The 22,567-nt window shown below is 37.8% G+C and overlaps 1 protein-coding gene across 7 annotated transcripts in view; it reads left to right on the top strand.

The window, feature by feature from the left end:
- The window catches only part of ATOSA (atos homolog A), a 98,169-nt gene that overhangs the window by 44,972 nt on the left and 30,630 nt on the right, over nucleotides 1-22,567 (top strand). For all 7 annotated transcript variants that reach the window (XR_012373629.1, XM_073877024.1, XM_025884441.2 and 4 more), the window contains one exon: nucleotides 21,593-21,777. Coding sequence is in view for 6 of the 7 variants with exons in the window: in XM_073877024.1 (XP_073733125.1) it covers nucleotides 21,593-21,777 (185 nt within the window). In the remaining variant the exon portion in view is untranslated. The remainder of the gene's footprint in view (nucleotides 1-21,592; nucleotides 21,778-22,567) is intronic.

The raw sequence follows: 22,567 nt of genomic DNA, 5'->3' as shown, positions 1-22,567 counted from the left end.
CAAGCAGGGGGAGTGGGAGAGGGAGAAGCAGGCTTTCCGTGGAGCAGGGAGCCCGATGAGGGGCTCGATCCCAGGACCCCGGAATCATGACCTGAGCCGAAGGCAGACGCTTAATGACTGAGCCACCCAGGCACCCCTGGTTTTTATTTTTTAATGCAAAAAGTAAAAAATAGTATCTTTCTGGCATTTTATAATAGGTAAATTTTTTCAAATAAACTTTCTTTTTTTTTTGAAGATTTTTTTATTTATTTGACACAGAGAGTGTACAAGCAGGCAGAGCGGCAGGGAGAGGGAGAGGGAGAAGCAGGCTCCCCGCCAAGCAGGGAACCCCATGCGGGGCTCGATCCCAGGACCCTGGGATCATGACCCAAGCTGAAGGCAGACACCCAACTGAGTGGGCCACCCAGGCGCCCCTAAACTTTATTTCTTTAGAACAGTTTTAGTTTCACAGTAGAGCACAAAGTATAGAATTCCCATGTATGCCCTGTCCCCACAGATGCACAAGCTCCCCCACTGTCCATATCCTATGCCACAGTGGTACATTTATTATAATTGATGAACCTATGTTGACATATCATCATCACCCAAAGTCCATAGTTTACATTAGAGTTCAGTTCACTCTTGGTGAATAAGAATATATATGTTTTGTGGCATTTTATAGGAGGTAAATATTTTTTTTAATATTGGATATTTTATTTCTTCCTTTTAAGTCTTTTTATTTATTTATTTGAGAGCGAGAATGAGAGAGAGAGAGAGAGAGAGAGAGAGCACATGACATGAAAGGGGGAAGGGTCAGAGGGAGAAGCGGACTCCCTGCTGAGCAGGGAGCCCAAAGTGGGACTCGATCCCGAGACTCCAGGATCATGACCCGAGCCGAAGGCAGTCGCTTAACCGACTGAGCCACCCAGGCGCCCCAGAGGTAAATATTTTTTAACATATGGTTAATTTTATTTTGGATTTTAAGTAATACACATTCAAAAATGGTATTTTTTTTTGGCAATTCTTGTACAGTTTTTTAGCTTTTCTAAAAATTTTCCTTTGCAGTCATGGGGCATTCTAAATTAAGTAAAAAGATGGCATTTCTTTGAGGGATTTATTTTACATGCTTATTTATCAAGTAAAAATGACTTTATTGGGGTGCCTGGGTGGCTCAGTCATTAAGCGTCTGCCTTCAGCTCAGGGCATGACCCCAGGGTCCTGGGATCAAGCCCCACATCGGGCTCCCTGCTTGGCAGGAAGCCTGCTTCTCCCTCTCCCACTCCCCCTACTTGTGTTCCCTCTCTCACTTTGTCTCTCTCTGTCAAATAAATAAACAAAATCTTTTAAAAAAATGACTTTATTATAACCCTTCTCAACCTGTTAAAGGACATCTATGAAAAATCTATACCTAATATCCACTTAGTGGTAAAATATTGAATACTTTTTTGTTAAGATCAGAAAGAAGGTATGCTATCTAGCTACTTCTTTTATTTATTTATTTTTTAAAGAATTTATTTATTTGACAGAGACATAGAGAGGGAACACAAGCAGGGGGAGTGAGAGAGGGAGAAGCAGGCTTTCTGTGGAGCAGGGAGCCTGACGTGGTGCTCGATCCCAGGACCCTGGGACCATGACTCGAGCCGAAGGCAGATGCTTAATGACTGAGCCACCAGGCACCCTGCTACTTCTTTTATTTAAAAAAAAGATTTATTTATTTGAGAGAGAGAGAGCACACACATGGGATGGGGAGGGTCAGAAGGAGAGGGAGGGAGAGAATTTCAAGCAGAGTCCCCACTGAGCACAGAGCCCAAAGTGTGGCTCCATCTCACGACCCTGAGATCATGACCTGAGCCAGAATCAAGAATCAGATGCTCAAATGACTGAGCCACCTGGGAGCCCCTCACTTCTACACCACATTGTATACCTAGCCGTTGCCATACGGTAAGAAAAAGAAATTAACATAAAGACTGGAAAGAAATAAGCAAAGTTCTATTTGCAGTAACATAATTGTTTATATAGAAAATCCTAATATAAAGGATATAGAAATGAATGACCTAAGCTCTATCTTCAAGAATCTCACTGGTTAGTAGCTTTAATACCAATACATATCAGAAGAAATATCTGCCTGAGGAAGTAGGGAGGTTTCACCTGTGCCCTCTGTTATGTGATTTTTTTTTTAAGATTTTGTTTATTTATTTGAGAGAGAGAATGAGAGACAAAGTGCATGAGAGGGAAGAGGGTCAGAGGGAGAAGCAGACTCCCTGCTGAGCAGGGAGCCCGATGCGGGACTCGATCCTGGGACTCCAGGATCATGACCTGAGCCGAAGGCAGTCGCTCAACCAACTGAGCCACCCAGGCACCCTCTGTTATGTGATTTTTAAACTGGTTTTTCCATAATAAGAGTTTGGGCTTTAAATTGTAAATAATGGAACCATTATGGAGTTTTAGGCCAACATAATTACATTTATATTTTACTTAGAAGTCTAACAAGGGAGGTGGGGCTGGATGGGAAGGGTAAGAGACTAGATGCAGGGAGATCAATCATGGAGCTGTTGTAATTATCCATGCAAGAGATTATGGCCTTAGTCGTTTTGACAAAGGTCATAGAGGGAGGAAGAAAGTGGCTAGAGCTATTTATAGGACTCAATTACCAAGTTTTTTGCTTGGGCAGTTGAGCATGGATAATGTTAGATTATATGGAGAACTCAAGAGGGAAGAGCAGATTTGGCATTGGAGGAGCATGGGTGTTAGGGAGGAGTAGGATATAATATTGGACGTAGTGAATTCCAATGTATCATTATTTTTTTTTTTAAGATTTTTTTATTTATTTGACAGAGAGAGACACAGTGAGAGGGAATACAAGCAGGGAGAGAGAGAAGGAGAAGCAGGCTTCCTTCCGAGCAGGGAGCCCAATGCCGGGCTCGATCCCAGGACCCTGGGACCATGACCTGAGCCCAAGGCAGACGCTTGACGACTGAGCCACCCAGGCGCCCTCATTATTTTTATTTTCATTTCCCCTTTACTCCTTACTCTTCTGTCTCAGTTTTCTCCACTTGCCCGCACCTTGATTTCCTTAAATAGTTCTTTGACATACCACACTTCTGTTCATCACAACAATTGTGTAAGGTGCTAGGATAGTTACCATAATTGCTAGGGAGTTATGGTACTACCCACCTTTCTCCCTCTGAATTCCAGCTAGGAGTATGTGCACATAATAGTAGAACAAGAAAGTATCAATTTATTAAACTGGGCATGCATCCTGTAATACCCCAAGTGCAAGGCTTCTGGAAACCCACTTACGCCTGGTAATTTCACTCCCTCTTTTATTAATAGGGAACATACAGGCTCTAGGGGGCAGGCTTTAGCATGCCTTATCCAGGAATCTAGAGCTAAGGGCAACACTACTTCCTCTGAGTTTCAGGAAGGGACAAAAAATACGATTCCTGGCTTTTAGTCTTTGTGTATTCGCTTAGGTTGCTAAAACAAAATGGCATAGACTAGGTAGCTTAATCAACAGGAAATCCATTTTCTCACTGTTATGGAGGTTGAGGAGTCCAAGATCAAGGTGCCGGTTGATTTGGTTTTTGGTAAGCGTTTCCTGACTTTCAGACAGATGTCTTCTCATTGTGTGCCCACATGGTCTTTCCTGGTTGCATGTGCCTGGAGAAAGAGAGATAACTCTTATTCTTTCTATTAAGGTCTCCATTCCTATTGAATTAGGATCTTACCCTAATGACTTCATTTAACCTTAATCATCTCCTCAAAGTGCTGTCTCCAAATACAGTCACATTGAGGGTTAGGGCTTCAACATATGAGTGTTAAGGGGACACAATTCAGCCCATAGCACTTGGTAACCTCACTTCAGGGATGGTCCATTGACTATTAAAATCATACCAGTCATTTGCTTTTCAAATATTTAGAGATTTTCCAGATAACTTTCTCTTACTGGTTTCTAATTTAGTTCCATTGTGGTTGGAGAATACACTGTAGGTGATTAAATCCTTTTAAATTTATTGAGATTTGTTTTATGGCCCAGAATATGGTCAGTTTATTTTGGTAAATATTTTGAGTACCGAGTACGAACGTGTATTCTGCTTTTGTTGAGTGGAGTGTTCTGTAAATGCCAATTAGGTCAAGTTGATGGTATTATTCAAGTTTTTTATATTCTTACTGATTTTCTGTTATTTATCCTATTGATTATTGTAAAAGGGGGGTGTTGAAATCTCCAAATATAATTGAGTGTCTGTTTCTCCTTATGTAGTTCTATCAGTTTTTACTTTACACATTTTGAAGCTATTTTAGTAGGTACATAAATGTTTAGGGCTATTATGCTTTCTTGATGGATTGGCCTCATAATCATTATGAAATAGTCATCATTATCACTTGCAATGTCATTTGTTCTGGAATCTATTTTATCTGATATTAATATAGCCTCTCCAGCTTTCTTTTGAATAATGTTAGCATGGTGTATCTTTTTCTAATCTTCAACTTTTAGTTTATTTGTGTCTTTATATTCAAACTGGGTTTCTTATAGGTAATATGTAGTTGTGTCTTGCTTTTTTATCCAGTCTGCCAATCTGTGCTTTTTAATTAGACCATTTGCATTTAAGATTATTGTTGATATGAATGGAATTAAATCTACCATCTTATTATTTACTTCTATTTGTCCCCTGTGGTCTTTGTTCCTGTTTTCATTGGTTTTTTTGTCCTTTTATTGGATTTTTTTTTAAAGTCCAGTTTATCTCTTTTTGTTAACTTATTATAATTAGGTTTGTGGTATTCTTTGGTTTTGATTTTGATTCTTTTTTTGTTCTTTGATTTTGTTTTTTTTACTGGTTACTTTAATGCATGTGATTATCATCTTTGATTTGTCACAGTTTACCTTCAAGCACAGTATACCACTTTGTGTATAGTATAAGAGCCTTATAATGATATAATTCCATTTCACCCTCTTCTGGCCTTTATACTATTGTTATGGTGCATTTTACATTGTTATGAGTCATACAGTATATTGCTATTAATTTTCCTTTAAATAGTGAATTCTATTTTAAAATGGTTTGAAAACCATTCTATATTTTATATTTACATATTTATGATTTCCAGTGCTGTTTGTGTAGACCCACATTTTTATTTATTTTTTTAAGATTTTATTTATTTATTTGAGAGAGAGAGAATGAGAGAGAGCACATGAGGGAGGAGGGTCAGAGGGAGAAGAGAAGCAGACTCCCTGCTGAGCAGGGAGCCTGATGTGGGACTCGATCCTGGGACTCCAGGATCATGACCTGAGCTGAAGGCAGTCGCTTAACCAACTGAGCCACCCAGGCGCCCTGACCCCACATTTTTAAATGGTATCATTTTCCCTCTGATAGAGGGAAACATTTTTGGCAGTGTAGGTCTGTTGTTATTAATTATTTTCACCTTTTTTTGTGTGTGTCTAAAGAAGCATTCTGCTTGATTTTTCAAAGAATTCTAGGTTGACAGTTTTTTCCTTTTCCTTTTTTTAAAAGATTTTTATTTATTTATTTATTTGACAGAGAGAAAGAACACAAGCAGGGGGAGCCGCAGGCAGAGGGAGAGGGAGAAGCAGGCTCCCCACTGAGCAGATGTCAGTTTTCCTTCTGTGTGATGAAATTTTTAAAAGTTTATTTTTGTCACATAAATAAGAGAATATATTAAATTGTTTTTTTTAAGTTATGGAGTACATCGTACACACAAAGAGTATGTGCATTATAATTTCTCATACAGTGACTATCCAAGAACATTATCAGTCTCTTGTGTAATGATTCCTGTGTGCCTTGCCTCAATTAGAGGTCTACCAGTCATACTTGAAATATCCACTCTTTTGAATTTTATATTAATTATTCCCTTGTACTTTATACTTTTACCACATATGTCTGCGATCATTAAGTATCTTGTTTAATTTTGCTTGTGTTTTAAGCTTTTACGTAAATAGAATCATCCTAGTTACAGTCTTCTGTAACCTGTGCGTAGCTATCACTTGTTCTTGTATTTATGTCCACTGTTGTATTGTGTCCTGTTATATGATATCCCACAATTTATCCACTTTATAGATGATAGAATTTGTTCTAATTTCCAGGATTTTTGTTATTACAGATGTTCCTTCTTTGAATATTCCTATATTCGTCTCCTAGTGAATGGGTACAAGATTTTCTTCGGTTTATTTGCTGAGCAGAGTAATTATTGAGTTGTAGGGCATACACTTCTTGGCTAGATAATGCCATTATTTTTCAAAGTGATTGTACCTGTGTTTACTTTTACTATCAGTATTTGAGTATTTCAGTTGCCCTACACATTTACTGACACTTATTTGGTCAGACTAATTTTCCCCCCTAGATCTGGTGATTTTGAAATTGTTTGTCATTGTGGATTTAGTTTGTATTTTATGATGATTAGGGATGTTCAGCATCATATGTTCATTAGCTTCTCAGGATTCTTAGGTAAACTATTCTGGATGTTCATCTTTTGTTGGTTATTTCATTTGCAGATTTTAGCTTCCTGTGTTGGCCTTCTTTTCAGTCTCTGGTGCCTTTGGTGTAGCACTTTGCTCTCTTTCCACAAGAAGTTTTTATAGCCTACTATTAATAAAGACAACTGTTCTGCTCAGCAACCCGCTTGGAAAAGATAGTATAAAACAATTCTTTTAGAAGTTGGGGCTCCTTTTATAGAGTTGCTAGTAGAGCATGTGTGAGGAAACAAGAAAGCCTACTTTGGAATGTTTGAAAGATGGGAGTTTGGGAAAAAGTCTGAGGAACAGTTAGGAAACAAAGTGTTGGCTTTCCTTAGAAATTTTTTCCCTCTTTATTTGTTCAATTTCTTCTAGCTCTACTTTTACTCTGTTTTCCTTATATTTTTATATTTTCTCCCTTCTTATTTTCCTGCTGTTTGTTGCTCCCTCTTCATTCATTTTGTTTCTCCTCCTCTTCACATTTTTTTCTCTGTATTTTGATTCCAAATCTTAATTATTTTATTCTTTTCTGGTAGTTTTCTTTAAAAAAAATACCCTTATCCCCACACAAATGACTACAGTTGAGTTGGTAAGGAGCCAGGAGGGGAATATGGATGGCACTTAGAGGCTAGAGGCTTTGCGTAATTGGAAATTTGAATTGAAGATAAAAAGGACATGTCTGTTAGGACCGCCACGCCTGGTCCTCTGGGAAGAGAATTGCCTTTCAGAGTTGGGTGGTGTACAAGTTTTACCTTCCTTATTCTTTTGTGGCCTAGAAAATTATTAACAGTTGGGGAGGAACAAATCCAACAATAATAAGTTGCACAAATGAGACTGAAATTTTTTTTTATGAACTCACGGATTGTTTTACTACTATAAAAAGATGTTTATTTTGTGTTTTGCCTTTGTAGCATTTTTAGGTAAAATTATTTTAATGGAAATGATTTTATGGTAAATTCAAATTGGTAAGTAATTGCTTCTTTATAGTCAACATTTGCAAAGGTGGAAAAAGAGTTACTGTTTATTTTAAGTAACTTAAAGAACATAGAAACTCAGTGTGGCCTGAGTACTGAGTACACAAGGCCTGTCATATCTCACATCACACCTTTTATGCTTTCAGAATTTTTAAAGGTAATTTTTAGTCTTAAAACTAGAAATATTCAGCATTTAACATACTTAGATCCTGTTTCAAGAAGTTCAAAGTGCTTTATAAAATACTATTAAGCGTAAAATAGGGGGGCCTGGGTGGCTCAGTCATTAAGCATCTGCCTTCGGCTCAGGTCATGATCCCGGGGTCCTCGGACCGAGCCCCGCATCGCATCAGGCTCCCTGCTCCGCGGGAAGCCTGCTTCTCCCTCTCCCACTCCCTCTGCTTGTGTTCCCTCTCTCTCTGTGTCTCCCTCTGTCAAATAAATAAATAATATCTTAAAAAAACCCATAAAATATCTAAGTGGTTGAGTGAATATCCTATGTTGGTTTTGTTCACTATTATCTTAAGCTTTTGTATGTACATAAAATTTGTAAAATAATAGTTCCTGTAAGTCACAATGTCTACAAACATGAACAGCAGCATTAGAAAAATTTGAGAAATATTTTATAGCCCTGAAAATAATTAAAATACCCTGATTTCCACATGTCAAATCACTAAGCCTGCCTTTTGTTCTTTTCCATTGGTTATACTGGTTGTGCTAATTATTAACTATAGAGAATTAGTAATTAGAGAATTAGCCAAGGCCTTTCCTTTGGTTTCTGTGAGATTTAGTGTGATGAAGTCTGTGAGACCTGTCCCTCATGATTACCTATTCTCAGTATTTTAGAGAAGACACTATCAGATGGTAGAAATGGCTATCAAGTTGGAATTGAGAATTCCCCTGAAAAACTGATTACTAAGGCCCAGGAACATATATGAGTATAATAATTTTAGTGGTGGGAGGGGCAGTTAACAACTTTTTATTAGAATTTTAGTGTGAATAAGTTAGATTTTTAAAGAACATAAATAGAATGTAAAATAGAAATTAAAGAACTTGTTTGATATCCTGACCATTTGTTGTAGGGCTCATCATTTGAGTTTACCTGCCCTGTAATAACTGAATTTGTCAGAGCTGGTCATACTTCAACATAGATCTTAAGTTGATCTACAAATGCTTAAGTCTTTTATTTAGCTAAATAACTACACTTAAATACTTTTTTAATTTTGCTTATGAATTCATTGAGCACCTCCTATATGCCAGGCATTGTCCTAAGCACTGATAATAGAATGATGACTATTTTATACCTGGCTCCTACTTGCATAGAGCTTATGGTCTAATTAGAGACATACGACCATTACAGTAGTGTGAGAATTGCAGTGGGAACACATGAAGCTTATGAGAGGGTTTTTTTCTGCATCTGCTTCCCACTTGAAATTTAACTGAAATCAGGGACTAGAAAGAAGTTGGCAGGTTTTCAACTTCTCCATTGGAGAATATACTGTTTTTAACAGTGTGTTCTTTTGTTAAGCCTTTTAATTCCTACTTCTCTTCCCTCTTTGGTGTTTTCTAACTCATTCACAACTCTTGTGTTGCAACTTTCAAAGGGTCAGGTTTAGTTTGGGTGGCCATGGCATACAGCAATTCATATCATATAATAGATATTGAGGAAACACACCTGGGTTGAAGCGCCTTATGTCTCAGTGGTAAAAAGTAGGATTCAGAGTGTTTGCATGGGCAAAGAAACAGACCATTCATAGTAGCCATGTAAACTGGAAAGTCCAGTTAGAATTCACAGGAAAACAGGGATTGGGGATTTTATAGTTGTTTTATAGTAAAGGATCAGAATCAATTATTCAGAGGGGTGCCTGGGTGGCTGAGTTGTTAGCATCTGCCTTCAGCCCAGGTCATGATCCCAGGGTCCTGGGATCAAGCCCCACATCAGGCTCCTTCCTCGGCAGGAAGCCTGCTTCTCCCTCTCCCACTCCCCCTACTTGTGTTTCCTCTCTCACTGTGTCTCTCTCTCTCTCTCAAATAAATAAATAAATAAATAATCTTAAAAAAAAAAAAAAAGAATCAATATTCAGAGGTTGGATAGCTGGTATAGTATGAACAACAAAAATGACCTGGGTACTAAGCCAACAAATACCTAAGGCTGAGTTTCCATTCATGATTCTTCCCTGACCCAGAATTGGAATTGGACTAATAGGGTAGTAGAATTTAGGTAGGCACACTGGATGAGACTTCTTTCTAAATCCTCAAATTTGTAACATTATACATATATATACAGGACATGTTGTTTAATCCTCACTTTGCCATTATTATATTGCCATGTGTGTCTGAGCAGTTTCTTTAACTCTCTAAAGCCCAATTTTCTAAGGTACAAATGAATGAAAATTCATGCTCTTGATGGTTCTTTTGAGTTCTTCAATTTGTGACTTTTTTTTTTAAGATTTTATTAGAGAGAGAGAGAGAGAGAGAGAGAGAATGAGCAGGGGGAGGGGCAAAGGGAAAGGGAGAAGCCTAATGCCAGCCAGCCTCAGTCCCAGGACGCCAAGACTGTAACTTGAGCCAAATGCAGACACTTAACTGACTGAGCCACCCAGGCATCCTTAATTTGTGACGTTATACAAAAGCCAAAACTTGGCTTTTTAAATTTTATTTTATTAAAAAAAAAAAACTTACCCCTTGTCATTTTGCCCACAGAAGCTGCTTATTTTTCTTTGATGATAAAGGGACCATGCTTGGTTTTAATTAACTCTTAGGTGTTTTTAAATGCACAAAAGAGACCATTGAAACAATTTATTTATAAGCAGATGTAATTGTACAGTTTTGCCAAGCATTATAAGAATAATGTTTCTAGGTGGGACATCCTCTTGCTCTTTCTGGAAGTGCATAATCTAGACCTTTCCATAATATCTAAATTGAAAGAACTTTAAACAGGGAAGACATAAGGCAAGGAAGGATTAGTTGTCCAAATTCATTTAGTACCAGGAATCCTTGAAAAGATAGTTTGTCTGAGTTGGTAGGTTAGGTCTGAGTCATTTTTGTGTGAAATGGAAAATAAGTATGAGTTTCTGTAATTGAGAATTAAGAACTATTTATTGGTAGTGGTAAGCAGGTTTTTAGAGCTAATTCTCTGCTTACTGATAATATGTATGTGATTTTGGGCAAATGACTTTACAGAATTAGTTTTCACATCTTTAAAACAAGAGGAAGACCTGTGTCATTGTATTTATATTTATCTTAAATTTAACAAACACTTCCATAGTGATCACTATGTGTCATATAATATTCTAAAAATTTATATAATCATTTAATTCTTCTAACTACTTTCTGAAGGTTGATACTATTATTATCCCCATTTAAAAGATATAAAAACTGAGGCAAGGAGAGGTTGTATAACTTGTCAAAGCCAAACAACTAGCAAGTAGTAGAACTGGTTGCCTGACCTCAGAGTTCATGCTCTCAACTATTAGTCAATGCTTTATCATAAGAATTAAAAAGAAGAAGCACTTGATAAAATACTTCACAGCTCAAGATGAGCATGATCATCTTTGTTTAATTGGATGTTTGGATTATGTGACAATTAAAATTTTTGGCCAGTTTTTGAAAGGGTAGGTTATTATAAAAGCATACATGTGACTTAGTGTTCCAGATGACACCTCAGAATATTGCAATGCTTTCATTATAATTTGTACTTCGGTGGTTATTTTATTATGTAGATGTACAGCAAAGATACTTGGTTGAATTCAAACCACACGCAAGTCCAGAAAGTTGCTTTTAAAAGTAAGCCCATGGCGGGGCGCCTGGGTGGCTCAGTCATTAAGCGTCTGCCTTCGGCTCAGGTCATGATCCCAGGGTCCTGGGATCGAGCCCCACTTCGGGCTCCCTGCTCCGCGGGAAGCCTGCTTCTCCCTCTCCCTCTCCCCCTGCTTGTGTTCCCTCTCTCGCTGTGTCTCTCTCTGTCAAATAAATAAATAAAATCTTAAAAAAAAAAAAAAGTAAGCCCATGGGGACATCTGGGTGGCTCAGTCTGTTAAATGTCTGCCTTCAGTTCAGGTCATGATCTCAGGACCCTGGGATTGAGCCCCACATTGGCCTCCCAGCTCAGCAGGGAGTCTGCTTCTCCCTGTCACTCCTTCTCTCTCTTGCTTTCTCTCTCAAATAAATAGAATCTTAAAAAAAAAAAAAAAAAAAAAACCAAAAAAAAATTTAAAAAAAAGATAATTCCATGATAAGTTTGTTTATAGATCACTTGCCTTTTTCATAATAGAGTACTGAGGATTTTTTTAAAATTGTTTATGTTTTGTTGTTGCTCAACAACAAAAGTATTTTTGTATATGAAGAATCTATAAGTGAAAATACTTGTGTCACTAATATTAATAAAACAGTAGTCCACATGTGAAATGGCTCTTGTTCACAGCCCACAGCCACTATTTTTTGCACTTGTCACTAAAGTCAACTTTGCCTTTTATTCTCTGCTTTAAGACTTCTCATGGTATGTAAATGAAGCTGTACTTGAAATGAAGAAAAGTGGATTCTACTTTGCAATAGTGTACAACTCTGAACAAGAAAGCTGGAGCCTTTGTGCCTTACTTTCTTCATCTGGAAGTAAGGTAGATTAGGCTGCATGATTTCTAAGAACCTTTACAATTATCACTTAAAACAGAACCGTACAACGCATACCTTTGAGATTGGAACATATAGATGAGAAACCAAAACCTTTTCAATGTATGTAGAATTTAATCCATTGTTTCCATCCATGAAATATTTAAAATATTATAAAGAAATGGATGGGTCGGGTTACCTGTGGAACTCTGAATATAATGCTGAGTTTTTCCTGAAGTGTTGATTTGCACTGATCTATCCTCTCCCCTTTCATGGCCTCATTTGTGGTAAGTGGCTCATGTCTGGGCAAAGGTTGGCTGAAGTTAGCAGTACAGTCTGTTCATGGAACACAGTGAAACTTACCCATGTGGAGGTGAAATTCATGACCCTAGGACTGTGTGCCAGCACTCTGAAGTAACCATTCATAGCCTAGCTAGATTACATAAATTCTGGGGAAGAGTATAAAGTCAGTGAAAGATCAGTGTGGAAGTGAGTTAGGAAAGGGCTCTTTTGTGGAAAAAAAATAGGGACTCAGGAAACTTCTGAAATCTCAGAATTGTTAGAAAGAAGAAGAAGCCATGTTTAGTAGGTAGAAAAGAACAAACAGTGGTACAAGGAAGGAAACAAGTAGAGCTGGTATAGGGAACAGTTTGGCTGGCACAGAAAGACTATGTAGGGAGCAGTGAAAGAGACGAAGAAGCAACGGTGGAGACGATTAAGACTCTATGAGTGGAGTCTGAGATAGGGTCACCTCAGTGTGTATAACCAAGAGTCAGCATTCACAGCAGAATCTGGCAGGGCGCAGCCTGGTATGGTGGTCCTGGCTCTAAGGTCAGGCTTAAGAGTTTACATGGGAATCAACAGCAGTTAGGGAGCCAGTAAAACAGAGAAAACTTTGAGCTGAAAGGAATGTGATAGAATGGCTTTTCAGGAAGATTAATTGCACTAGGGTGCAAAGTGAGTAAGAAGGGGCTTAGAGTCCTACACCATAGCTAGGAGACTATTGTAGTAATTCAGATTCAGGTATAAAATAAGAGCCTAACTTAGGTAACTGTCTTGAGGTTAAAAAGGAAGAGTTTTAAATCCGAGAAAAAATTATTATTTATTTACTTAGAGAGAGAGAGAGAGCAGGTTGAGGGGCAGAGGGAGAGGGAGAAGCCGACTCCCTGATGAGCAGTAAGCCCAATGACACAAGACTCAATCCCAGGATCCTGAGATTATGACCTGAGCTGAAGTCAGATGCTTAACCAACTGTGCCACCCAGGTGCCCCAAATCCAAGAAAAATTGAAAAGAACAAATTAATAAGATTAGTGGCTGATTTTCAGGATCATAAAGAGGGAGAATTTCCTACCCTTGTCCCATAGACTTAGAAGGGAACTTCTTTTATTCTTGTTTTGAGATTTGGGGACAATTTTGTTTGATGATATTGTCTATTTAATACTTGTTTTTATAGAAAGGGCTGTTGTGATGCATGAATGGCCATTGTGCTCAAGGAGGACTAGGAAAGTAGGCTTTTGTATTTATCATCTATACTCTTGAAAATAATTGACAATGTATGTCACAACTGCCCAATCTTTCATCATCACTGTCTACTGAGATCACTGTTGTCAAGGTCACCAGTGACTTCCTTATTGTCAAATCCAGTGGTCACTTCTTTGTTTACATTTTATTAAACCACACCAGTGTTTGAAACCACTGGCCATGCCCTCCTTGATTTTTTTTTTCTTATACTTCCATGATACCATACTTGACAGCTCCTTTTGTTTGTTCATCATCCTCTCTTAGATCACTACTTAGTGGAATGCCCCAGAGCTCTGTCATGAGTTCCCAACATATTCTTCTAGGTAACTCTTGATTCTAAATATTCTCCAAATGCCAATGATTCCCTAAACTATATCCCCAAGCCTGGACAGCTATAGTAACCTCCTAACTAGTATACCCACTTTGGTTCTTTTTCCTTTTAGCAACATAGCAGCCAGGGTGATCATTTTAAAATGTAAATCAGATCATGTCATTTCCTTAAAGCCATGCAATGACTTCACATTGAATTTATGACAAAATTTAAACTCCTTGCTCTAGCTTCAGAATCCTGTATAATCTGGTCCCTGACCACCATTATAAACTTCATCTTGTACCAATTTCTCTCCCTCCTGCTGCCATTCCAGCCTCACTCCTCCAGCACATACCCATTCATTCTCACCTTGGACCCTCCGGTTAGAATGCTCTTTCCTCAGGGCACGTGGGTGGTGCAGTTGGTTGAGGGTCAGACTCAGTTTACTCTTGGTTTTGGCTCAGGTCTTGCTCTCAGGGTTGTGAGATTGAGCCCAGCATTGGGCTCCACACTCAGCACTGAGTCTGCTTGGTGTTCTCTCTCCTTCTCCCTCTAATGCTTGTTTTTTTTCTCTCTCTCTCATAAATAAATCCTTTAAAAAATACTCTTTCCCCTCATTTTTTGAATAGCTAGCTCCTTGTTCCGGCCTCAGCTTAAATGTTGCCTGCTCAGAAAAGCCTTCCCTGAACATGCAATATGAAAACATTCACATAATCACTCTCACATCACTCTTTTTACACTTACAGCATAGCACTTAGCACCATCTGATATTTTTCTTATTAATCTGTTCTTGTTTTTCTTTGCCACCACAAGCTCCAAGTCCCAGTGTTTAGGAAAGTGCCTGGCACACAGCAGGTATATAATAAATAATTGTTGAATATATGAAGTCTTAATACCTACATACTGGTTTTGTCAATAGAATCCAGTTCTTTGAGCATAACCTCTTCCACTAATTCTTAACACCCATTCTCAATTCCCCCATATATGTTTCTCATATTACCAGTATGAGACTCTAGATCTTAATTTTTTAAATTTATTTTTAAAAAGCAAAAAGACATTTTAAACTGCTCAGTTCCAATATTTCAACCAGTATGCTGTTACCTATGTTTGTCTTCACAAATTCCTGCATTAAGTAAACTATGACCTACTAAGTAGGAATTCTACAATGCAACAACTAAATAAAACGTGACACTAAGTAATGCTTTTATTTACATGTTACTTTTCAGTTAATAGGCCTTATCATTTATCTAATACCAACCCGAAAATATAGTTTATTTAAAATTTAGCTTTTGTGTTTTTATGTTCACTTTATAGGGCTGATAATATTTTGTTGTATGTGTCTTTCTATGCATGTGGAACATGTGATCCCACAAACACATGATCATAACATTCTTTCTTTTGAAACATTGTGTTTTCACTTTGAAGATAATTTTGGAGATATTTAACTGTACCACAGTATATTAACCAGTCCTATATTGTTGGACATTTAGGTTTATTCCATTTTTTAAAAACATTTTTATTTATTTATTTTAGAGAGAGAGAGGGCCGGGGGTAGAGAGTGAGCAGTTGGAGAAACAGAGGGAGAGGGAGAAGCAGACTCTCCGCTGTGCAGGGAAGGATCCCAGGACCCTGGGATTATGACCTGAGCAGAGGGCAGACGCTTAACCAACTGAGCCACCCAGGCGCCCTGGTTTATTCCATTTTAAAAAACTGGTATAGACATTTTAATAAATATCCTTTAATATTCAGCTTGGTGTACGTGTTATTTCCTTGATAAATTTGTGGAAGGAGAATTTTGATTGATGTTACCAGATTGTCCTCCATGAAGTAAAAATAAGAACATTATTTTTAAAGAAACTTTTTTTATTAGCAACGCCCAGGTTGTTCTGCTTCTCTTGTCATTGTATTTCATGTCATGACAAGCATGGAATCTTTCTACTACTTTGCCAGGCTTTAGAAGTAAACTGAACAGCATATACAGCAGCCCAGTGATGGGTAAGATACTTTTCTTCCTTTCTGTCTAGACAGAGCTTTGAAGTAGCTCTGAGTTATCCTGGGTTTTTGTTCTAAGTGACTACATGATGAGTAGTGGTTCAGAGGGGCTTCTAGTTAGGGTCTCTTGAGAAAGACGTAATGGTTCTGGCCTCTCTCATGGGTGTTTTTCTGAGCTACTTCTGAAGAACAGAGATTCACAGACTGTCAGGGTTGAAAGAACTCTTGCAAATCTGAGCTACCACTTGATATCTAAATCCCTCCAACCATACCCCTGGCATGTGTCTATCAGTCTGTCCTTGAATACCCCTGGTGATAAAGAATTTACTTCTCTTGAGAGTTAGTCCGTTTTATTTATGGATCACTCTGATCAGAGTTTTCCTAGGGGCCAAATTGTTCACCTCTTTTGTTAAACAGAACAGATGGGGAACTTCAGAGCCTAAAGTGCTGCAGGGCACTACAGAAGCAGCAACAGAATCCTCATTACAGTCTTGGAGGTAGAGGGACTCTAGAGCTATGTTTTGATTCATTAATCCCCAGTCTCCAAAGATCTGTCCTTCATAACCTGTGAAAATTTGTGACATCCTTTCTGTTTTCTTAATGTTATGCTTTATATCAAATAAATTATTTCTTCTAAAATATGTAATTATTAGGTAAGCCTAACAGTCTGTATTTGTCTAGCTATGAAACAGTTTTTATATTTGTAAAAGAAAATTGTTTTCAGAAGCCCTAAAATCATAATTTATTTTTGGAATAAGCTGTGTCATCAAAATATCAAGTTATATCTATTGAATTTTCTTTCCTTTTTTTAAAAGATTTTATTTTATTTGAGACAGAGAGAGAACAAGCAGTGGGGAGGCGCAGAGAGAGAGAGAAGCAGACTCTCCCTGCTGAGCAGGAAGCCAGATGCGGGGCTCGATCCCAGGACTCTGAGATCATGACCTGAGCTGAAGGCAGCCGCTTAACCAACTGAGCCACCCAGGAGCCTCTCTATTGAATTTTCTTTAGCATGACATTTTCTCATTTACTATTCATGTTCCTTGTGGTAAACTCTGCTGTCTGTTGTTTTAGAGGTTGACATTATCAAAATTTTAGCTATGCAACTTTCCTAATGGCTACTGTGATTTAGTATTCTCATTTCTTAAAATTGAAACACCTGGCAGCTTCTTAAAGGTTGTCATCACATAGTCACATGCACTACTAAAATACGGTAGTATTTTAGTTTTCATAGTATCACTGTAATAATTCATGCTATTCCTGCGATTCTTATTTAATGTTTACATAGATAACTAATAGATAACTACTGTCATCTCTAATATTTGTTTCAAATTTTTCATTTAAATATTTAATACTCTGGCTAATTCAACAAGTCATCCAAAGGATTGTAGACTCCAGTCATGGTTTGGGAAGGTTTTTGTTTGTTTGTTTTTTATTTTTATTTTTTTATTTTTTAAAGATTTTATTTATTTATTTGACAGAGAGAGAGACAGGGAGAGAGGGAACACAAGCAGGGGAGTGGGAGAGGGAGAAGCAGGCTTCCCGTGGAGCAGGGAGCCCGATGCAGGGCTCAATCCCAGGACCCTGGGATCATGCCCTGAGCCGAAGGCAGACGCTTAGTGACTGAGCCACCCAGGCGCCCCTGTTTGTTTGTTTTTTAAATAAGCTCTACACCCAATGTGGGACTTGAACTCATGACCCCGAGATGAAGAGTTGCATGCTCTACCAATTGAGCCAGCCACACTCCCCTGGAGTTTTTTTTTTTATCTTACTATCTCAGGACATTATGACTAAATGAACTAAATTTTAGCAAATGCTGTATTATTCAAAAGTGCTTTACATAATAGTTTAATTTTTATCACTTTAAACTTGATGATTCCTAGTGTGTAAACCATTCTGTGCTAGGGCTTTAGAGATTAATTATGGTTTTGCAGGCATAAGGATAACACTCTTATACTCCCTATCTTGTGTGCCCTTCCCCCCGGTAGGTTTTTTCTTAACTACAGATTTTTTTTTTTTTAAAGTAGTAGCACATAAATATGAGACTTGTAGCTGACATCTTGGCATCACTCACCATCCTATAGATTAAGAGAGACTGCTCTGCCACAGTTCTTAGTTTTCCAGGATTGATTACCTGACAAACTCGGGAAGGAACAGGATAAGCCCAGAGAAATCTCTCAGGAGCTAAAATCATGCCACGTAGCCCATGGCAAGCCTGAAGTAACCCTGAAAACCCACAGAACCACCAGAGAGAGGGATTGAGTGGAATCTTTTACATCTTTTGCTTTCCTTTGAGGGACACCAGGAAACTCAGTGGGTCCCAGGAGACTAAAGGAGACCCTTGAATTTTAAATCTAATTGGTTCCTAGAGGAAAGTTGAAAGCTGAGACTACTCCCTTACTTTTCTTCTTGGCACATTATTAAAAATTGGGATTCTATTCCTGGAAACTACAGATCTTCCTTGACTTAAAATGGGGTTATGTCCTGATAAACCCATTGTAATTTGAAAATATCTTAAGTGAAAAAAGCATCTACCCTTCTAACCTAGCAAACATCAGAGCTTAGCCTAGCCTGCCTTGAATGTGCCCAGAACACTAACATTATTCTATGGCTGGGCAAAATCATCTAACACAAAGCCTATTTTATAATAAAGTGTTGACTATGTTCTATAATTTATTGGATACTGTACTGAAAGTGAGAAATAGAATGATTGTATGAGTATAGAATGGTCATAAGTGTATTGGTTGTTTACCTTCTCCATCATGTGGCTGACCAGGAGCTGTAGCTCACTACAGCTGCCCAGTGTTATGAGAGTCTCCTACCATACTGCCAGCCTGAGAAAAGATCAAAATTCAAAGTAAGGCTTCTACTGAATACATACCACTTTCACACCATTGTCAAGTCAAAAAATCCTAAGTTGATAGGGATTGTCTGTAATTCTGTATAATAAATGTTCCAAAATGTATTATTTTTTTAGAAGATTTTATTTATTTATTTGACAGAGAGACACAGCCAGAGAGGGAACACAAGCAGGGAGAGTGGGAGAGGGAGAAGCAGGCTTCCTGCAGAGCAGGGAGCCCAGTGCGCAGCTCAATCCCAGGACCCTGGGATCATGACCTGAGCTGAGGGCAGACGCTTAATGACTGAGCCACCCAGGCGCCCCCCAAAATGTATTATTAAATTATATATTGCATATATGTTATTTTTACAAACATATATTAAAGTATATCATAATAATATTTTTAGCTGCAATGAAAGAATGCAGGTATGGGGTGGTTAATCTAGGTTAAGGACCTAGATTCTGGAGCCACACTGTGTAGATTCAAATTCCAGCTTTGCTGCTTACTAGCTGGGTGATCTTAGGCAAGTTACTTCTCTATGCTTCAGTTATCTGTAAAATGGTGGTAACAGTTCTCACCTTTTAGAGCTGTTCTGAGGATTAAATGAGTTAATGTGTAAAAAGTACTTAGAAATGGATAAAGAAGATGTGGTATATATACACAATGGAATATTATGCAGCCATCAAAAGGAATAAGATCTTGCCATTTGCAACGACATGGATGGAACTGGAGGGTGTTATGCTGAGTGAAATAAGTCAATCAGAGAAACACATGTTTCATATGACCTCGCTAATATGAGGAATTTTTAACCTCAGGAAACAAACTGAGGGTTGCTGGAGTGGTGGGGGGTGGGAGGGATGGGGTGGCTGGGTGATAGACATTGGGGAGGGTATGTGCTATGGTGAGCACTGTGAATTGTGCAAGACTGTTGAATCACAGATCTGTACTTCTGAAACAAATAATGCAATATATGTTAAAAAAAGAAGAAGAAGAAGATACCAGGAGGGGAAGAATGAAGGGGAGTAAGTCGGAGGGGGAGACGAACCATGAGAGAGGATGGACTCTGAAAAACAAACGGGTTTCTAGAGGGGAGGAGGGTAGGGGGATGGGTTAGCCTGGTGATGGGTATTAAGGAGGGCACGGTCTGCGTGGAGCACTGGGTGTTATGCACAAACAATGAATCATGGAACACTACATCAAAAACTAATGATGTAATGTATGGTGATTAACATAACAATAAAAAATTTTTAAAAAGTACTTAGAACTGGCAATGCCTGACAATGTTACTAAGTGTTGGCTGTTATTTTATGTGTTGCACATGGTCATTTTAGGGAAATTTTTCTGAATGGTCTTAAAATACCAACTCAGTAAATTTTGGCTTTTAAGGCTGCTTCTTTTTCTGATAAGCCTTCCTAAGGCTAAAAATAGGCATTCTTCATCATACGCTTCAAGACTATTCATGATCTGACTCCAGTTCTTTCTTTTCCATGCTTTATACAAATTCTCTACTCAAAAGTTAGGTTTCTTCTCTCCTGGTTCTGCTCAATGCCTGCCTTTTTTTTTTTTTTAATTTATTTCAGTATAGTTGACACACAATGTTACATTACTTTCATGTGTACAACATAGAGATTCAGTTTCTCTATGCTAGGCTCACCACAGGTGTAGCTACCATCTGTCACCTACAATGCTCTTACAGTATCATTGACTGTGTTCCCTGTGTTGAGCCTTTTATTCCTGTGACTTACTCCGTATCTGGAAACTTGTATCTCCCACTCCCCTTCACCCATTTTACCCAATCCCTAACCCCTTTCCCTCTGACAACCATCAGTTTGTTCTCTGTATATATAGGTCTGATTCTGCTTTTTTGTTTATTTCAATGCCTACCTCTTTTGCAAAATTTTACCACTGTTACACATTTATCAAATGCTATAATGTTCTATTTGCTTTTAAAGTCATTTCTGAATCATAAACCCTTTGCGACCAGGAGCTATGTGCAGTAGAACTCTGTATCCCCTGTCACCTAATACAGTGTAGTAAGTACTTAAAGTATGTGTTGTTTAATTGGATTGCACAACAAACTGAATTTTGTGTATGTATATTTGCACACATGTTCAACCTGTGTAGTAGGTTAACACTTTTGAAATTTAACTGTGTTTCACAAACTTGGAGCACTTAAGAGAAATTTAAAAATTACTACAAATAAGTGAAAACACCTGCAGATTAGATTTTTTGGAACTGAGTAGTAACCAAAAAGTAACACACTTTATATGTAGCAATTTGGGCCTACGTTGCCTACTGGATAATTACAGCATTTCTCCTTTGAAACTAATACTGCTGTATAGCATAGGCAGAGAAGGGCTCCATAGCTCTGAATGTCCACAGCACAGAATTAGGGTTGTGAGAACAAGGAATTAGATAAGAAAGGGGCAAGGGAAAGAGGGGAGAAACATGCATTTGAATTTGCATCTTCTCTCTAATATTTAATAATATTAAAGCATTTGCCTAAAAATATATGACACAAGACTTTTCAACCTTTTGGTTATTGGTGAAATTTTGTGTGCAAAAACTGTTGCACTTGACATCCAAAAATCTAAATATCTATAGAATTACAAATGTATACCTGAATCTTAGATGTTTTAATTGAAGTTTACGTAAAAATAATTTTATGCCATAATTTTAACCATCTTTGTCTTAACTGGAATTTGGAATTATCCATCCTCTTCTTACCCTGTATAACTTTTAATCAAGGGTTTACTGTATTTTAATTGCCTCATTTTATTCCCCTTTCACTCTTTTAGTGAATATGCTTGAATGTGGATTGTGACATTAGGTATTTTAGGTGTAAAAGATGAGTTCTTATCAAGAATACATTAATTTGGAGACTCTTCTTTCTTTTTTTAATACCAGATACACTAGATGAGTATTTTGAATATGATGCAGAGGAGTTCTTGGTCTCTTTGGCCTTGTTAATAACAGAAGGTCGGACACCTGAATGTTCTGTAAAAGGTCGCGCAGAGAGTTTCCATTGCCCTCCAGCACAGTCCTGTTACCCAGTAACTACCAAACATGAGTGCAGTGACAAGCTGGCTCAGGTGAGAATTGTGTGTTGAGTAGTTTTTATTTATATTTATATAAACTAGTTTAAATTCTGTCATCATCTGTGTTAAATGATAATTACAGTGTTCACGTTTAAATATAAAATCGGTTAAAACTATAATGAAAACAATCCTAATCCTGGACCATAGCTAATAACCTTGACTCTAAATGCTCTTGAAAGCACAGTAAGTACCTTTGCAAATCAGCATACAGGTTGACAGCCAATTTCATACCTGCCTTCTCAACATGCCAGATTTAAGATTATTATTACTATTGACTTTGTGTTTATTTAGTAGCATTTTCATGATTATTTTCCTCGCATTAGTCAGTGTCCCTCTGATATTCCTTCCCTCCCCCACCATGGGAGGATCCTTTTTGCTATCATATTAATGTTTAAAAATACTTAGTTTGGTAGGTAGTGTACAAGGATTTTTCTCAACAGTTCCTTTCTTAGTCTAAAGTTACACTTTTAAAATCTTGTCTTTTGAGCATTTAATGAAAATGAATTTTTAATACTTTGGTTTTCACTTGGAATGAATCTTTCTTCTGTAATGATGATATAATTAACAAACTAGGCTCGGCCACCTCAAGGCCTGTCAGATACTATGTTATGGCAGTTATTTTTCCACAAAATAGAACAAAAATAACCCCCAAGGAAATTTGCATCATACATGTTTAGTACTAATCCTTGCACTCTAGAACTCAGTAGTGTTAATCCATTACTTAATGATGAAATCTAAATAGACAAGCCTAAGCAAAGGTCTCCCATTGATGACTCATTTCTCA

This window comes from Callorhinus ursinus, unplaced genomic scaffold (assembly GCF_003265705.2).
Source record: "Callorhinus ursinus isolate GAN/ISIS: 27379988/994484 unplaced genomic scaffold, GSC_fseal_2.0 scaffold25, whole genome shotgun sequence".
Taxonomy (NCBI): Eukaryota; Metazoa; Chordata; class Mammalia; order Carnivora; family Otariidae; genus Callorhinus; species Callorhinus ursinus.
This window is presented reverse-complemented; position numbering and strand designations above follow the sequence as displayed.